Source organism: Saccostrea cucullata, unplaced genomic scaffold, assembly GCF_032062105.1.
Source record: "Saccostrea cucullata isolate Sc308-1 unplaced genomic scaffold, CSIRO_AGI_Scuc_v1 ctg2853, whole genome shotgun sequence".
Lineage (NCBI taxonomy): Eukaryota > Metazoa > Mollusca > Bivalvia > Ostreida > Ostreidae > Saccostrea > Saccostrea cuccullata.
Window position 1 is genome coordinate 76,463 of NW_026918408.1, and position 15,095 is coordinate 91,557.

General features: G+C 33.7%; 1 protein-coding gene across 1 annotated transcript; it reads left to right on the forward strand.

Annotated features, from left to right (window-relative positions):
* Positions 1 to 7,149: 7,149 nt before the first annotated feature.
* On the forward strand, positions 7,150 to 8,241 carry LOC134264683 (uncharacterized). Its single transcript, XM_062746951.1, has one exon. It carries the CDS (start codon positions 7,150 to 7,152, stop codon positions 8,239 to 8,241), a length of 1,092 nt encoding a protein of 363 aa, XP_062602935.1.
* Positions 8,242 to 15,095: the final 6,854 nt, after the last annotated feature.

The window sequence follows — 15,095 nt, forward strand, 5'->3', positions numbered from 1 at the left end:
TACATTTCGAAATTATAAGTACATATTAGTATACACATGAAGTATCTACTGCATAAATGTTTGATTCTGTATTTTAGGCATCAGTATTTCTATTTAGATTCTGGACACCCTTTTTATTAAACAATTTACTTTTCCACTTTTAATGATAATATTTTGAAATTATGAATTTATAAAACTATTTAGATACATTTTTAATGTAAAAAAGTACATTCTTATCTCCACATCTTTGTTAAAGATGTTTTCTTGCATTGTTTTAAATTCACTGATAAACTACATTTGTAGGTACATGTATTAAAATCTGTCCCACCGTACATTTGAACTGATAAAATAATATATTTGAAGTAGGGAAAAATATAGGTTTTAACATGTCTGTGAATTTCACGTATTTGTTGTGTGTAGTTTGAGTATCACATGACCAACAGTTTTTATTAGTGTATTAATTTTAAAAAAAACCTATGTGTTCAACTCATGGTGCTAGGTGTTATTTATGTGTACTTGATAGTGAAACTTGTGTAATAATTCGTCATTATTCATGTATTCATGCTTAATTTATGAGTTTAATGACACCATCTGCTTAAAATAAAGCAGTTATCTAATATATATTTTTAGACATCTGCATTGAGATATTAAACAATGTATGAAACACGATTTATAGTTTTGAATTGTCTTTCTTAACATCATTCCAAAGTAATTGTGATAGGTTTCAAAATTACAGACGCTCATATGGAATGTAATTTATTGCTGGAGAGAATTGTTTTCAAAATTTACGGTATCAACAACTGAACTTAACAGAGCGGAATGAGAATAAAAATAGCTTTATGTGATTTGTTCACATTATCAACCTGAATCTATTGATTGTTCGAGACACATCGTTTAACACCATTACTTTATAATTAATTAACTTTTATAAGACACTGTTTATTAACTTGGCCCCGTTTAGGTCATGGGTTCAAATCCCAGCCACGTATAATTGTTTCATATTTGGATAAGGTTTTTTTTCCTCTTTGAAGGCACAAAGATACATGTACAAGAAACTATGTGATAATTTGTAAGTAAATACGTTTCTTTATTAGCACCAATATAGCTTAATATTAAAAATCAATTCTAATGTTTTGTTTACTGTATTTGTTCATGAACCATCGTATCACATTGATCTGAAATGTTTCAAGATTTACCATTTAAGGCTTATACATGTAAATCCTCTGCTCACTCAAATAAAATGTTGCTTGAATCTAAATGATTTTCCAAAGGAGCTGTATTTCAAAAGTAAATTATAAACAAATATAGCATAGCTTGCGAGGCAAAATTGGACAAAAAGACACTTCAACTTTACAGTAATCTCTCTTATCAGAGTATCAATGAATCTTAAAAGAGATCTCTAATTCTCATTCAGGAAGCAGCTTGGATATTATTTTCTGGTTCTTGTTCCATTGATTGTAAGTATGAATACAAGGCGGCCTCTTTGTCCCCATAAATCTGTTGACAGATCCCTAAAATTTGCCATGTTATATCTCCGTCCAACAAAGACGGGGGCATTTGTTGATCTTGGTGGATTAGTATCTGCAGGTCATTCAGTGCTTCCTGTGCTCTCACTAGATCAACTTGTGTGAAGCATAGGAACTCAAGCATGTGTAAGAGAATTAGGGTTTGAATATGTATTGAAAATTTGTTTGAACCATCTGTATTACGTGACTCACATTGTTGTTCTGGAAAAAGCTCTGTGATGTAGCAAATCCTTCTATCAAGCTTAATATCTCCCGTCACAGCAAGTCTTGTTTTAGCATTCATGACTTGGCTTTCTGCATCCTCTATTAGCATTTGTGGTTCTATCATACACTCATGATTTTGACAAAACTCATTTAATTTAAGGTTCACCTTCTCTAAAACAGATATTGCTTCTAAATATCTTTTGGTTTTGTAGTAATACATGGATGCATACAGCAGTTCAGAAACATATCCAAACTTTGCTACTAATTTCAACATGTACTTAAACATTTTGTCTGTCTTATACTTAAATTTATTTCCAGGAATGTTTACAAACTGGTTGTGCAATATGAATGCGGTTTGCTGAAGGATAGTGGTTGTTAATTTTTGTAGCATAATGACTTGATACGGTGACAAATGAGTGCATAATAATTGTTCAAGTATTTCAAGGTGTTTGATGCAGTAGTACTGATCAGGTATGTTAAGAAAGTCATATCCTTCCAATTCTCCCATTGGTATGACATCAAATTTATTTTTAAAGGCCAGAGATTGTTCATCTGTATATATTTGCTGTCTAGGATTGTGCAGAAATTGGATTATATAGGGGCGAATAGAAGGACTGTGTAAAAGGCATGCTAAACCCCTTTCATAAAACCCATGCAGTCTGATGAATAAGTTATTTTGCGATTCTCCGTAGATTTTACTCAGGAACATGTTATTTTCTGGAATGAAAAGATTAGGACAAATTCCTTCATAAACACATTTCATTATAAATTTGAAACAAATCCAAAATTCTTCCAATATTAAATTTTTAGGACACCAGTTACGAACTGTGTTTTCCTGAAGCACCCAGAAAACCGCTGTCTTCAAGTGATAGGAAGACAGTAATTTTTCTTCTTCGCTCAATCCATTGTTAATTACTTCTTTTAGAAATATTTTAAGTAGGCCATACTTAAAGCAATATGAGCTGCATGTTTGACATCGGAAAAAAATATTTCAAATTTGTTATTTACTATTTCAATGACAGGAATATAGAACATTTAAAAACTTCTTTTGTTGATATTTGCTATGGATGAACTTTTTATAAGCTTTAATAGAAGCAAAACTGAATTATTGTCGTCCTGTACAGTAATGATTTCTTATATGATACTGTATATTCGGTTGTACAGTAATATTTCTTCTTAAACATTTTCAAACTTTATTTTGGTCTCATTGAGCATAATGGTTTAGATTACATACAGATTAGTCATAATAACACATTTTACTAGCAAAATAAAATTCTCAAAAATGCAGCTCATATTGCTTTAAAAACTGACAGTGATTCATGGAGAACACGAGTTTCTGTTCTGCAAGAGAAAAAGAGATTCTCCATTCTTTATCTTCATAATTACCAAGTTGGTGTCCTATGGCAACAACGTGGCATCCACCTCTGACTATGTCATTTATAATATGAGTTGGGGGACACGTTTGACATCGGTCCATCCACGACGAGGCTGATGGAGGCCAAAAGTCACAGATAAAACCATGTGCAGTGTCATATTCTATATCGTGTATATACCCGCTACCACAGGGCCGGTGCTCAACAGAATTCGGAAATATATCTGAAAGCGTGAGTCGTCTGTATGCAGAGCTAGATATATAGGGTCTGTCCTTCATGCTGAAACACGCTGATTGTACACTTATCCTGTTGGTTCGTGTTAGTAACACAAGTAGTGAATACCTGGTGGACTTTCAGAAGAGTCGGAGAAAATCAATGTTTGTGTATTAAAGTTGTAATTTAGAGCTTGATACAAGTCCCAGATAACTTTTTTTCGGTTAGGCAACCATAACTGTGACAAATATAGTGACAGCGATATTACGAAGTTTTAACCGTATTACATGTACTTGAATACATTCTTTTTTTTTTTAGTGCATTGTGTTTTGATACGACCCCCTATTTCTGTCAGACGATGTGTATTGCCGCATACGTTATTTTCTTTGCTTTTCAAGATTTTAATGTTGTTATGATGTTAAATTAACTGTTACCTATAGTTTCCTATATTGTATACATGATCACATAATTAAAACGGTGTTTGTTTAGCGATTATTCGGTAAATTGTTACCTGGTATGTTTTCTCTTTCACCGCATGGTTTGTTATTGCGGAAGTGCGGTTTCCCATAATGCATTTTTCTTAAAATGTTAAAAGTTGTAAGCGGCGATTTATTTAATTAATTGTATGTCAATATTCTTTAATTATTACAAAAGTTATTTTGTTTATAATGTAGTTATTATATTTTACTTGTTTCTATTTTATGGTGAAACATGTACACAACTTTTTGTTGTCGTGGGAATAAGGTTATCGCGTATCGCCTGTGATTGGTTGATGATCAGGTGCGCGATGTTTCTGATTGGTTATCGTATTTTACGTCATTTCGTAGTATTTCATGACGTATATATAGTAAGAACGAGAGTTGCAGCGTACAGACAGCAGATTACACCACTCTATTAAAGGTGTGTGTTTAATTTCGTTTTTATTGGGTTAAATAATTTGATAGTATTAAGTGGTGTGGGGGAAACTTTATTCAGAGATTGAATAATATTTATTTACCAGTATATTACTGGTGTAGGTTTTCTTAAATTACTGGTTCATTTACCGGTTTAGGATTAAACTAATTAAACTTAGGATTTTAATAGGTCTAAGAGAGTTAGACTTGCATATGAATTATTTATTTACTGGATAAGATTCCAGTTATAGAGGTTTTTATAAGTTTGTGAAACACCGGAGATTTTGTGAAATGTTGAACAGTATTGTTTTGTTTCTGTATCCTGTAAAATAAATTTATAAACTTTCAATGGAGTTCTTGACTTGTTGAAGACAGTCCAGTTAGCATCCGCACGTTACAATTTTGGCATCCACGGCGGGATCTGTAAAATTTACAGATCCAGTGATTGAATTCTGTACCTCTAAAAAAAAAAGTTTTTAATGTACCTGTAATTTACAGGTTATTTGAAAAAAAAAAAACATTTGGTATACAATACTGTTTACTTGCATTATCTTGGTGTTTTATGTACAAGTTATTTTACTTGTTTACAAAGTAACTCTATGTCATGGGTTCTAAGAGAAAAGCTCGTAGTCGCGCGGCAAGAAGAAGTCGAGATATGGATTCTCCTGTAAGCAGACACGTAGAAGAGGATGTTCTGGTGGGTAGAGACTACAACTCTGACGCATCTCAATCTGTCCAGTCTGAAAAAGAGGAAAGAAAACTGAGTGAAACACCTGCTAATAACACAAACATTAGCACAAGAAAGACAAGTTCTACTCCACACACAAATGTAGAGTCTGAAATATTTGCAACTAATGCAGGTAAATTACCTGTTGCAGATCATACATGTTTAGTACATGTTACAAACAATACCCTTTTGCAACACAATTCAGGTGATGTACCTGTAACATCCAGAAGCTCGTTTACACCCGTAAGTTTTACTGATGTAATCCAGGTACCCAGCACACATAGTAGAGCTCCTACTCCTAGCTCTTTGACAAATGTATATAAGGGTAACAACTCAGTGCACTCTCTATTTTCACATGAAGTAAGTGCTAGGCCACCATTATTTTTGTCGGGTACTCAAGGTCACGTAGCTTCACCTTTTGTAAGCTTAAGTAACCCACTGCCAGAGTATTTGCAAAATTGCAACACGGGTTACTTGACAACACTCTCAACTGCACACTCTGTACCTCGCAATCATAGTCCTTCAATGACCAGCAGTACTTTCATGCATTGTCAAGAGCCACTGCACACAGTTGAGTCAGGGCATGCACCAACTATTTCAAAACCTTATTTTTATGTTGGCACATTAAGACCAGTCAATACAATGTCCAGTACACACAATACAGGTTATGTACCTGTCATATCTCATACTGGTCAGTTTTTACCAGTTTCCTCATCAGCAAATACTTTACCTGCTGCTTGTACAGGTCATATTCCTGTTCCTACTTCTTTAGGTAATATACCTATTGTTTCAAGTATGGGTTTCCCATCTAATTACCCATCGTCTTACAAGGTTCAAAACACCTCTACCACAAGCTGTGCCTTTGGAAGAAGTCAAAGTGGTGCTCGAAACAACAACACCAGTCATCATTTTCAAAACTATCAGGCGCCACCTAATGATGCTCCATTGCAGATCCATAATGACAATGTGTCGCTAACCTCAAACATTGCCCAGCTAATTCAGGCCGAGGTGGAAAAAGCAGTACAGACACTGTCAGCCAAAATGCAGCATGCTAGGCCAGCGACCAACAAACTTCAGTATGAAGACAATTCTGACTCAGACCTGGAAGATACAGAGTCTAGTGATGCTAGATCTTCAGTCGTCTTTCATGAAACCAAATCCAGAGATTCCAGAGTAAAGTTACCTCCCTTTAATGGCAAAGAAGATTGGAAAATTTGGTACGCAAGATTTGAGGAGATCGCAGAAAGGAAGAGATGGAGTGAAAAACGAAAACTTGACGAGTTATTGCCACGTTTCCATGGGGTAGCAGCAGAATTTGTTTATGGCCAACTAACCAAATCTACTCGTAGAAACTATAGGAGACTGACAGAGGAATTAAACAACAGATTTCGGGTTGTTGAAACGAGAAAGACCTTTATATCCAAGTTTAGTAACCGGCAACAAAAACCTGGAGAAAGAGTGGAGGATTACGCTGCTGAATTAAAACGGTTGTATGACAAAGCTCACCCCAAGAGAAACTCCGAGACGCGAGAAGAAGATCTGTTACGAAGATTCTTAGATGGTTTAGCAGACAGCGATGCCCAGTTTCATGTCGAATATGTCAAAGAACCTGAGAATATAGACGAGGCCGTCCTACAAGTAGTAAATTTTGAAGAGACTGGTCGAGCACAGAAAAACAAGCACAAAGCTGTGAGACAAATCAAAGTACAGAAAACTGAAGCCAGAAGTGAGGCCTTTAAGAAGTTTCCAAAGGGAAGTCAGACCAAAAGTACAGCAAAACAGACAGAAGAACAACAAAGAAACAATGACTTAGAAGTACAGTTGCAAAAGTTAAGCAAGGAGTTAGAGTTTTACAAGCAGAAATATGGCACAAAAAAGGAGACTGAAATTTTAGCCGATAACAGGACCAACGAACTACAGCAAGTGACAAACCACATGAAAATTGAAAATGGTGACAAAAGAATACCTACTATTGTCTGTTACTACTGTAAACAAAATGGACACTATGCAAGGGAATGTCCCCTGAAAATACCGCACAACCAGACTCAACAGCCCTTTGTTGGACCCCATCCTTTAAATGGCCATTTGCCATTTCTGAGGGTCGAGGGATGGCTACAAAGATTACTACTGAGGACCGACAGACGGACAGTAGAGACTCTACAAAAGAAGAAAAACTAGATTCAACTACAAAATTAAACAGATTACCAAATACAACAGGAATTTATCTAGAGGGAATGGTGAATGGGTATTTTGTTCATTTTACTACAGATACTGGAGCTTCCACCAGTATTCTGTCTCACAGAGTATACAAGAAATTAAAGGATGATAAAAAACCTTTGTTGATAGGAAATTCTCAACTCCGAGGTGCAGGTGGGGCAAATATACCTGTTTATGGGTATGGATCCTTTGAAATTCAAATTGGAGAAGTAAGAATAGAGAAACAACTCTTGATAGCAGAAATAGAAGATGATGCTCTTCTGGGAATGGACATTTTAATGGACAAAGAAAGTAAAGCCGAAATTCATCTGGACAGAAAAATTATAAAATTTTATGGACATGAAATTCCATGCATTTCAAATGATGATGAATCGAAATTGACTCTTAGATCAGCTGACCAATACACTATACCCCCTATGAGTGAAATGCTGATTCAGGCATTTGTTGAACGTAATAGTGAAGAAGATAAAGAGAAAATGTACCTTTTTGAATCTTCACCAGAATTTACAGCTAAATCTTCATTGCTTGTGGCGCCAGCAGCGATTGATATTGTTAGAAAAGTTACAGTACCCTTGAGAATCATGAATCCTCTGGAAGAAACCAAAACATTGTACCAAGATACAGTTCTGGGAACTGCTGAGGTCTGTTTGGAGGTATCAAGATTGGGTTTACAGGTAGCTGAGGAAAACAATGTCAGAAGAGTAGCTGAAAATGGAGAGGGGTTGGAAGGTCAAACTGAAGAGGAATCTTTAGCACACTTGACAGATCTGTATGAGAGGTCTATAAGTAACTTGTCCAAAGAAGAGGCAAAAACCTTGAAAACCCTGCTAAAAAGTTATTCAGATGTCTTCTCCAAAAATGAATGGGATTTAGGCAGAACTCACCTCACAGAGCATGAAATAATAACTGAAAATCATCGTCCAATAAAACAGCCTCCACGTCGAGTGCCCTTGGCTTTGGCAGATGAAGAGAAAAATGCAATTCAGCAACTTCAAGACAAAGGAATCATTAGACCGTCTTTGTCTCCTTGGGCTTCTCCTTTAGTCCTAGTAAAAAAGAAGAATAAGATAACTTGTTATAATATTATTTCATTGTTAATTGGGAAATAAGATTATTATTGGGATGGGACCGGTGGACTTTGTGTATTTTTCATTGTAACAGTAACTTCGAGCATCTGTGGTTTATATTGCTTGAATTTGTATTTTATCATGTTACCATATGTAATAATTATAATGATAGTTTGATGTATGTACATTGTATATACTTGAGAGTGTCTATAGTAATAAGTTGAAGTACTTGAATGTATTTTGAGCAATGACTGTAACATCATTTTGATCGAGAATTCATATTTTACTTGGTGTCTTTGTGGAATCAGTTTCGTTGGAATTATTAATTTATTCATGAATCTAATTATCTCTTGAGACAGTAACTGAGAAATTGATCTGTGTACTTACCATTATTATTTTTCATGAGAGCTTCAGATTAGTAACATGAATTGTGTCCATCGGTATCCTCTGTTCTGAACTTCTGATTAACTCTGCGAATGCAAACAAGGAAGATTAAGAAATGTTACTTGAGTTATCACTTATAGTTATGCTTATGTACATTTGTTTCTAAATCATTAGCATTTATGTGCAGGTACAGATGCACATATTTATATGATGTTATATTTCCATACTTACCTTGTCATGTTTTCATGCATTGTTGTCATATTTCATATTTGCATTGTTGTTATAGAATCATCCTTCCATATAATGTTACATCACACTTTCATCTTGATTTGAGATCATCTTTTCATTCTTGCATTGTTGACATTTTTTTATTGTTGTAAAATAAGTCCAAAGGGACTTGGACAATTTTAACAGGGGGCAAATTGTGACAAATATAGTGACAGCGATATTACGAAGTTTTAACCGTATTACATGTACTTGAATACATTCTTTTTTTTTTAGTGCATTGTGTTTTGATACGACCCCCTATTTCTGTCAGACGATGTGTATTGCCGCATACGTTATTTTCTTTGCTTTTCAAGATTTTAATGTTGTTATGATGTTAAATTAACTGTTACCTATAGTTTCCTATATTGTATACATGATCACATAATTAAAACGGTGTTTGTTTAGCGATTATTCGGTAAATTGTTACCTGGTATGTTTTCTCTTTCGCCGCATGGTTTGTTATTCCGGAAGTGCGGTTTCCCATAATGCATTTTTCTTAAAATGTTAAAAGTTGTCAGCGGCGATTTATTTAATTAATTGTATGTCAATATTCTTTAATTATTACAAAAGTTATTTTGTTTATAATGTAGTTATTATATTTTACTTGTTTCTATTTTATGGTGAAACATGTACACAACTTTTTGTTGTCGTGGGAATAAGGTTATCGCGTATCGCCTGTGATTGGTTGATGATCAGGTGCGCGATGTTTCTGATTGGTTATAGTATTTTACGTCATTTCGTAGTATTTCATGACGTATATATAGTAAGAACGAGAGTTGCAGCGTACAGACAGCAGATTACACCACTCTATTAAAGGTGTGTGTTTAATTTCGTTTTTATTGGGTTAAATAATTTGATAGTATTAAGTGGTGTGGGGGAAACTTTATTCAGAGATTGAATAATATTTATTTACCAGTATATTACTGGTGTAGGTTTTCTTAAATTACTGGTTCATTTACCGGTTTAGGATTAAACTAATTAAACTTAGGATTTTAATAGGTCTAAGAGAGTTAGACTTGCATATGAATTATTTATTTACTGGATAAGATTCCAGTTATAGAGGTTTTTATAAGTTTGTGAAACACCGGAGATTTTGTGAAATGTTGAACAGTATTGTTTTGTTTCTGTATCCTGTAAAATAAATTTATAAACTTTCAATGGAGTTCTTGACTTGTTGAAGACAGTCCAGTTAGCATCCGCACGTTACAATAACATAAAGTCCATATCTGAGTCGCCGAGTCTGAACCCTTCTCTATGACTCCCACTAATCTTTTCACACATCTGAAAATCTGTTTCAAATTGCTTTTGCACCAAACTTGAAAGATCTACCACATCTCTTCTCAAGGCCACTTGCTGTGAGGTTCCCACTATATGAAACATCATAACCTGATGACACCGATAACACTGCAGAGGTGGATACATGTAAATAACACCCCTACTAATGTTATTGTGATTTAAATTCAAGACACGTGGTTTAGGTTTACCTATTCAAAGTTTATAATGGGGGTAGAACCTGTTTTATATATAAAATTGGCAGGAATTTGCTATAGTCTGTTTATTTTGAAACTTGTCCTATGTAAAATGTGTTTCCAGACCTTTCTGAAATACTTTCTGATTTTCAACAGAAATGGGTGGCTAGAAGGGGTGGGGGTGGTAGGTAAATAACAAGTGGTATATCTTATCATAGTTCACTGCAAAAATCATAGCTCATTAGCGACCAATATCATTGTTCAAATATTCAACTATTTTTCAAAGTGTTAATTGGAGGTCTTTGATAGCAAATTGCTTAATTAAAAACACATATCTTTTCAAACTTGCTTTGACTGAGCAACATAAAAAGTGTCATTTTTAACCATCTGCCTTCCTTCAATAAAGCGACTTGTTTAATCATTGATTGAAATTATAGAAAGTCATTTGTCTGAATAAACTGTGAAAAAGTTATTATATGCTACTGCAGAGGGATTCTAAAGATATACAATAAATTGTACAGTCATATGTCTAACTAGCACGACTGAGAAAACCATTTTTCGTCACAAGTGACCTACATAGTGACATCATTTTTACATTGTGGCGTCACAAACAAGGATCAAAACTTTATTCAGTATGTTATTTGTAGAACTTGTGTATGGCTATGTGTGTACCAAATTTTATTCTAATGTGAATTGTGGTTTTGTAGATATAGAGATAGTTCGCAAACTTTTGATCACCCCTCGTACGTACGTAGTTAGTGTCAAGTTCAGAACACCAGCACTTAAAGAGTGAGAAAACGAGCAGCTTTCACAATATCTTATAAATGTTGGCAAAATCTTGAAAAATCTTATCTATTTTTAAAAATAAATGTTAAAAAAACAATTTTAGAATAAAATTACACAAGAACTGTTGATTTTAACAACGTTTAGCATGAACATTAGCATCAACATCTGTCTTTTGAGTCACGTGACGTGTGCCCTGGCCCCTCTTTAGGTCAAGATCTAGTTAATGACTTTAGACTGGCTTTTTGTGCTAGATCCATTACGAAGTTATAGTTGATAAACGCTTAATTTTCCCCGTACGTTACAGTTGTGTAGAAATAATGTAGAACATTAAGCATTTTCATTGTATTCGATTTGAAATTGTGTCAAAAGTAACCCAATATCTATAATCAATTTATTATCATTTTGAAGTAGAGGATTAGAAAAAAAATCAACACCGTCTTTTGGCAATATTGCTACTTTCTTTTAACTGAAAATAAACCTAAATTCTTACTTGACTTTCTTAAAAATTACTGTTTAAAATGGTTTTTTTATCTAGTTTATCAAAAAAAAAAATATGTCCGGAAACACCGTATTACACTAAGCTATATTTTAAAGTGTCATTAAAAGAACTCGTTTCTCAAATTTGAAAAATCTGTAGTCACCTTTTCTTTACTAAATCTTGATCTTAGTTCAATGCCTATAAGCCTTTTCAACTGCAATGGTCTATGAAAACTTATCGATGCTAGACATAGTAATGTATCATAAATTAATATAACACATTATATACATATTCATATTATGATACAAACAAATTTTTTTTTTGAAAAAGATTTAATATCATGTCACAAGTTTAAAAATGTGGATTGTTCTTGGAATTTTTTTTACACAAGAACTGGAATATGAAAAAGATTTGGAAAATATTAGTAATATTTCAATGAAAAACAAAAATAGACAAATCACATTCAGTAAAGGTTTACAGGTGAAAACAATTTTCAGAATATGTTAACATGGTGAATAAAGTGTAATATAAACTGAATAAAAATATACCAAGCCAGGTGAATTTTATTAAGAAAAGCTAAATGGTAAAAATCAACCTATGTGATATTGCTAATTTTTTGTCATTTTGATCTTCCTCTTAAAATTCACCTGGCTTGGTATATTTTTCTAAGGTTTATATTACACTTTTAGCGCCAAGATAACATATTCTGAAATTTATTCTTACCTGTAAACCTTTACTGATTTGTCTATATTTGTTTTTTATTGAAATATTACTAATATTTTCCAAGTCTCTTTCATTTTCCAGGTCTTCGAAGTAAAAATTCTAAGAACCATCCACTTTCCTAAACTTGTGACATGATATTAAATCTTTTTCAAAGAAAAAATTTGTTTGTATCATCTGTCCTTAACTATTATTTTGCGTTGTCTACATTCTCTTTTTTCCATAAAATTCTTTTTCTACATATTGCATTTCTTGCCAAGTTTTTTCCTTTGTTTACCTCTCCAAGTATCCCAGTGCTACATGAAACAAGAGGCCCATGGGCCATATAACTCACCACATAACTCACCTTACCAGATTTTCTCCCTTGTAATCCCTTTTGTTGCCCTGTCCTTCCCCCCCCTCCCCCCGGATCACAATTTTAACAATTTAGAATCCAAAATACCACAGGATTAAGCTTTTCTGACTCAGTGGTTCTTGAAGAGATTTTTTCCATATTTTTCTTTGTAAAACATTGATTCCTTATTGTGGCCCCGCCCTAACCCGGGGGTCGCAATTTTAATAAATAAGAATTAATAATACCCCACCATGCTTTTACTTAAGTTTCAACTTTTCTGGTCCAGTGATTCTTGAAAATAATTTAATGACCAACGTCTTTTCTTGATTATATTCCCTTTCGGGGGGTCTTAGACCTATATTTTAACAATTTAAACTTCACCTAAGAATGCTATGCATCAAGATTGATTAAAATTGACACAGTGGTTCTTCAAAAGAAGTCAAAAAGGTGAAAAGTTAACAGACGGACGGACATACAGACAACTAGACAGCTAGACAGACGGACGGTCGATGGACAAAATGTGATCAGAAAAGCTCACTTGATTATTCGGCTCAGGTGAGCTAAAAATTTCGCCATGCTACATTTCATAAAAACGGGAAGTAACTCTAAACCTTAAACGGCGATTGGAGCTATATGCATTTTATCACAAAAGATAATACTAAACAAGATTAGTGAATAGTGATTGCCGTATGGCAACATAGCGAAGATTAAACTTTTCGTTAATGCAAATTTAATATATAGGTACCAAAAGTAGGGTATCATTACTGGAAATAAAATTGCAAAATATGAAAGTAGGCCAAGGTTAAAGTTTTGTCCATAATTACAGAAGTCTCTAAGGTTAAGGTCAAGGTAATTAGTATGCACAAAGAATGCCTATATAAGGTATGGAAGCACTAGCCTTTCAAAAGTTATGGCCAAGGTTAAAAATTTCAAAAAGAAGGTCAAATGTGAAGGTCAAAGGGCTAAAAGTCTTGATATCAAACGAAATGCCTTTTCAGAAGGATTATAAATGTAAAGTATGAAAGCATTAGCCCTAACCCTATAAAAGTTAGGGTCAAAGTTTGCTTTTTAAAAGTAGGTTAAGCTCCAAGGTCACGGTAAAAGGGTCAAAATTCTTGGTATCTAATGAAGGGTCTTCTCACAAGGATTACATATATGAAGTTTGAGAACATTATCCCTTATCATTCAAAAGGTCAAAGTTGATGATATCCAATTAAAGGTCTTACCACAAAGAATACATATATGAAGCATGCAAGTCCTGGAATCTACCGTTCAAAAGTTATGACCAAAGTAAAAGTTTGAACTTTTTGTGTAAAAGTTGATTAAACTCCAAGGTCAAAAGGACAAATTTGGTGATTCCCATGAAAGTTCTTGTCACAAGGAATACAGATGTGAAATATGAAAGTCATAGCTCCACTAAATCAAAAGTTATGGGCAAGGTTAAAGGTTTTTTGGGGACAAATAGACAGACAGTCAGACAAACAGACATTTAGCTAGACAGTCGGACGGACTCGAAAAAAGCTGTTTACCCCCCGAATCATATTACGGGGGTATGAGAATGTCAAGATCAAAGATCTCTATTTGTAGACAATGAGGTATTCTATATGACGTAAAACAGTGTTCACACCTAAAAAAAATAAAAGGAATAATTTTAAAAGCTTACGTTTGACATAATCGCTATTTGTATTCACAATCGATAGAGCAAATAAAGAGCTGTCGTTATCAACCACCATCACCGTACCTAGTTATAATAAAAAGAAAGACTGAAGATCCGACTATTTATTCTTCTTACATATATATAAAAATTTCATCCTTCAAGGTGATAGAGTTGAGAAACTAGTGCATGGGCTCGTAAGATGCTGAACGAACCGGAGTTGGGTTCAAGTGTTCTGCCATAGCACACATTGTAATAAAAAAGACTCAAGAGAAATACTAGTATTCAATTGTGACTGGTGACTTTATTGCTTTCTTTTACATCTCTTTGTAAAACATTAACATCTGCAATGAGCCAGTCATATTAGTTCTTACAACCAGTTAGTAAATCAATAATCTATATTTGTTATTAAACTGTGAAATCATAAATATTCATGGGGGTTAAATTTTCATTTTTTTGATAAATGAAGAGAATTTCTGTCAGCCACGAATTGCATCGCTTCACAAATATTACTACTGAACTATTCCTTAACCCTGAAATCAATTCCAGATGAACCAATATTTTTTTCCTAAAACCACGAAAATTTGACCCCTTGAAAATATGTGATTTAACAGTATGAAGGTTAAAATTTTCGAAATAAAAAGAATTAAAGATGTTTTTGCACTGTTATGAATAGCGCACTATACTTAAAATTAGGAAAGATAGGAAAAAAACTAGGTTTACGTTATGAATAAAATGAAAATAAAGTACATTCTAAAAGCAAAATTTCCTAATATACATATATATTGTACATATAAGGAAATT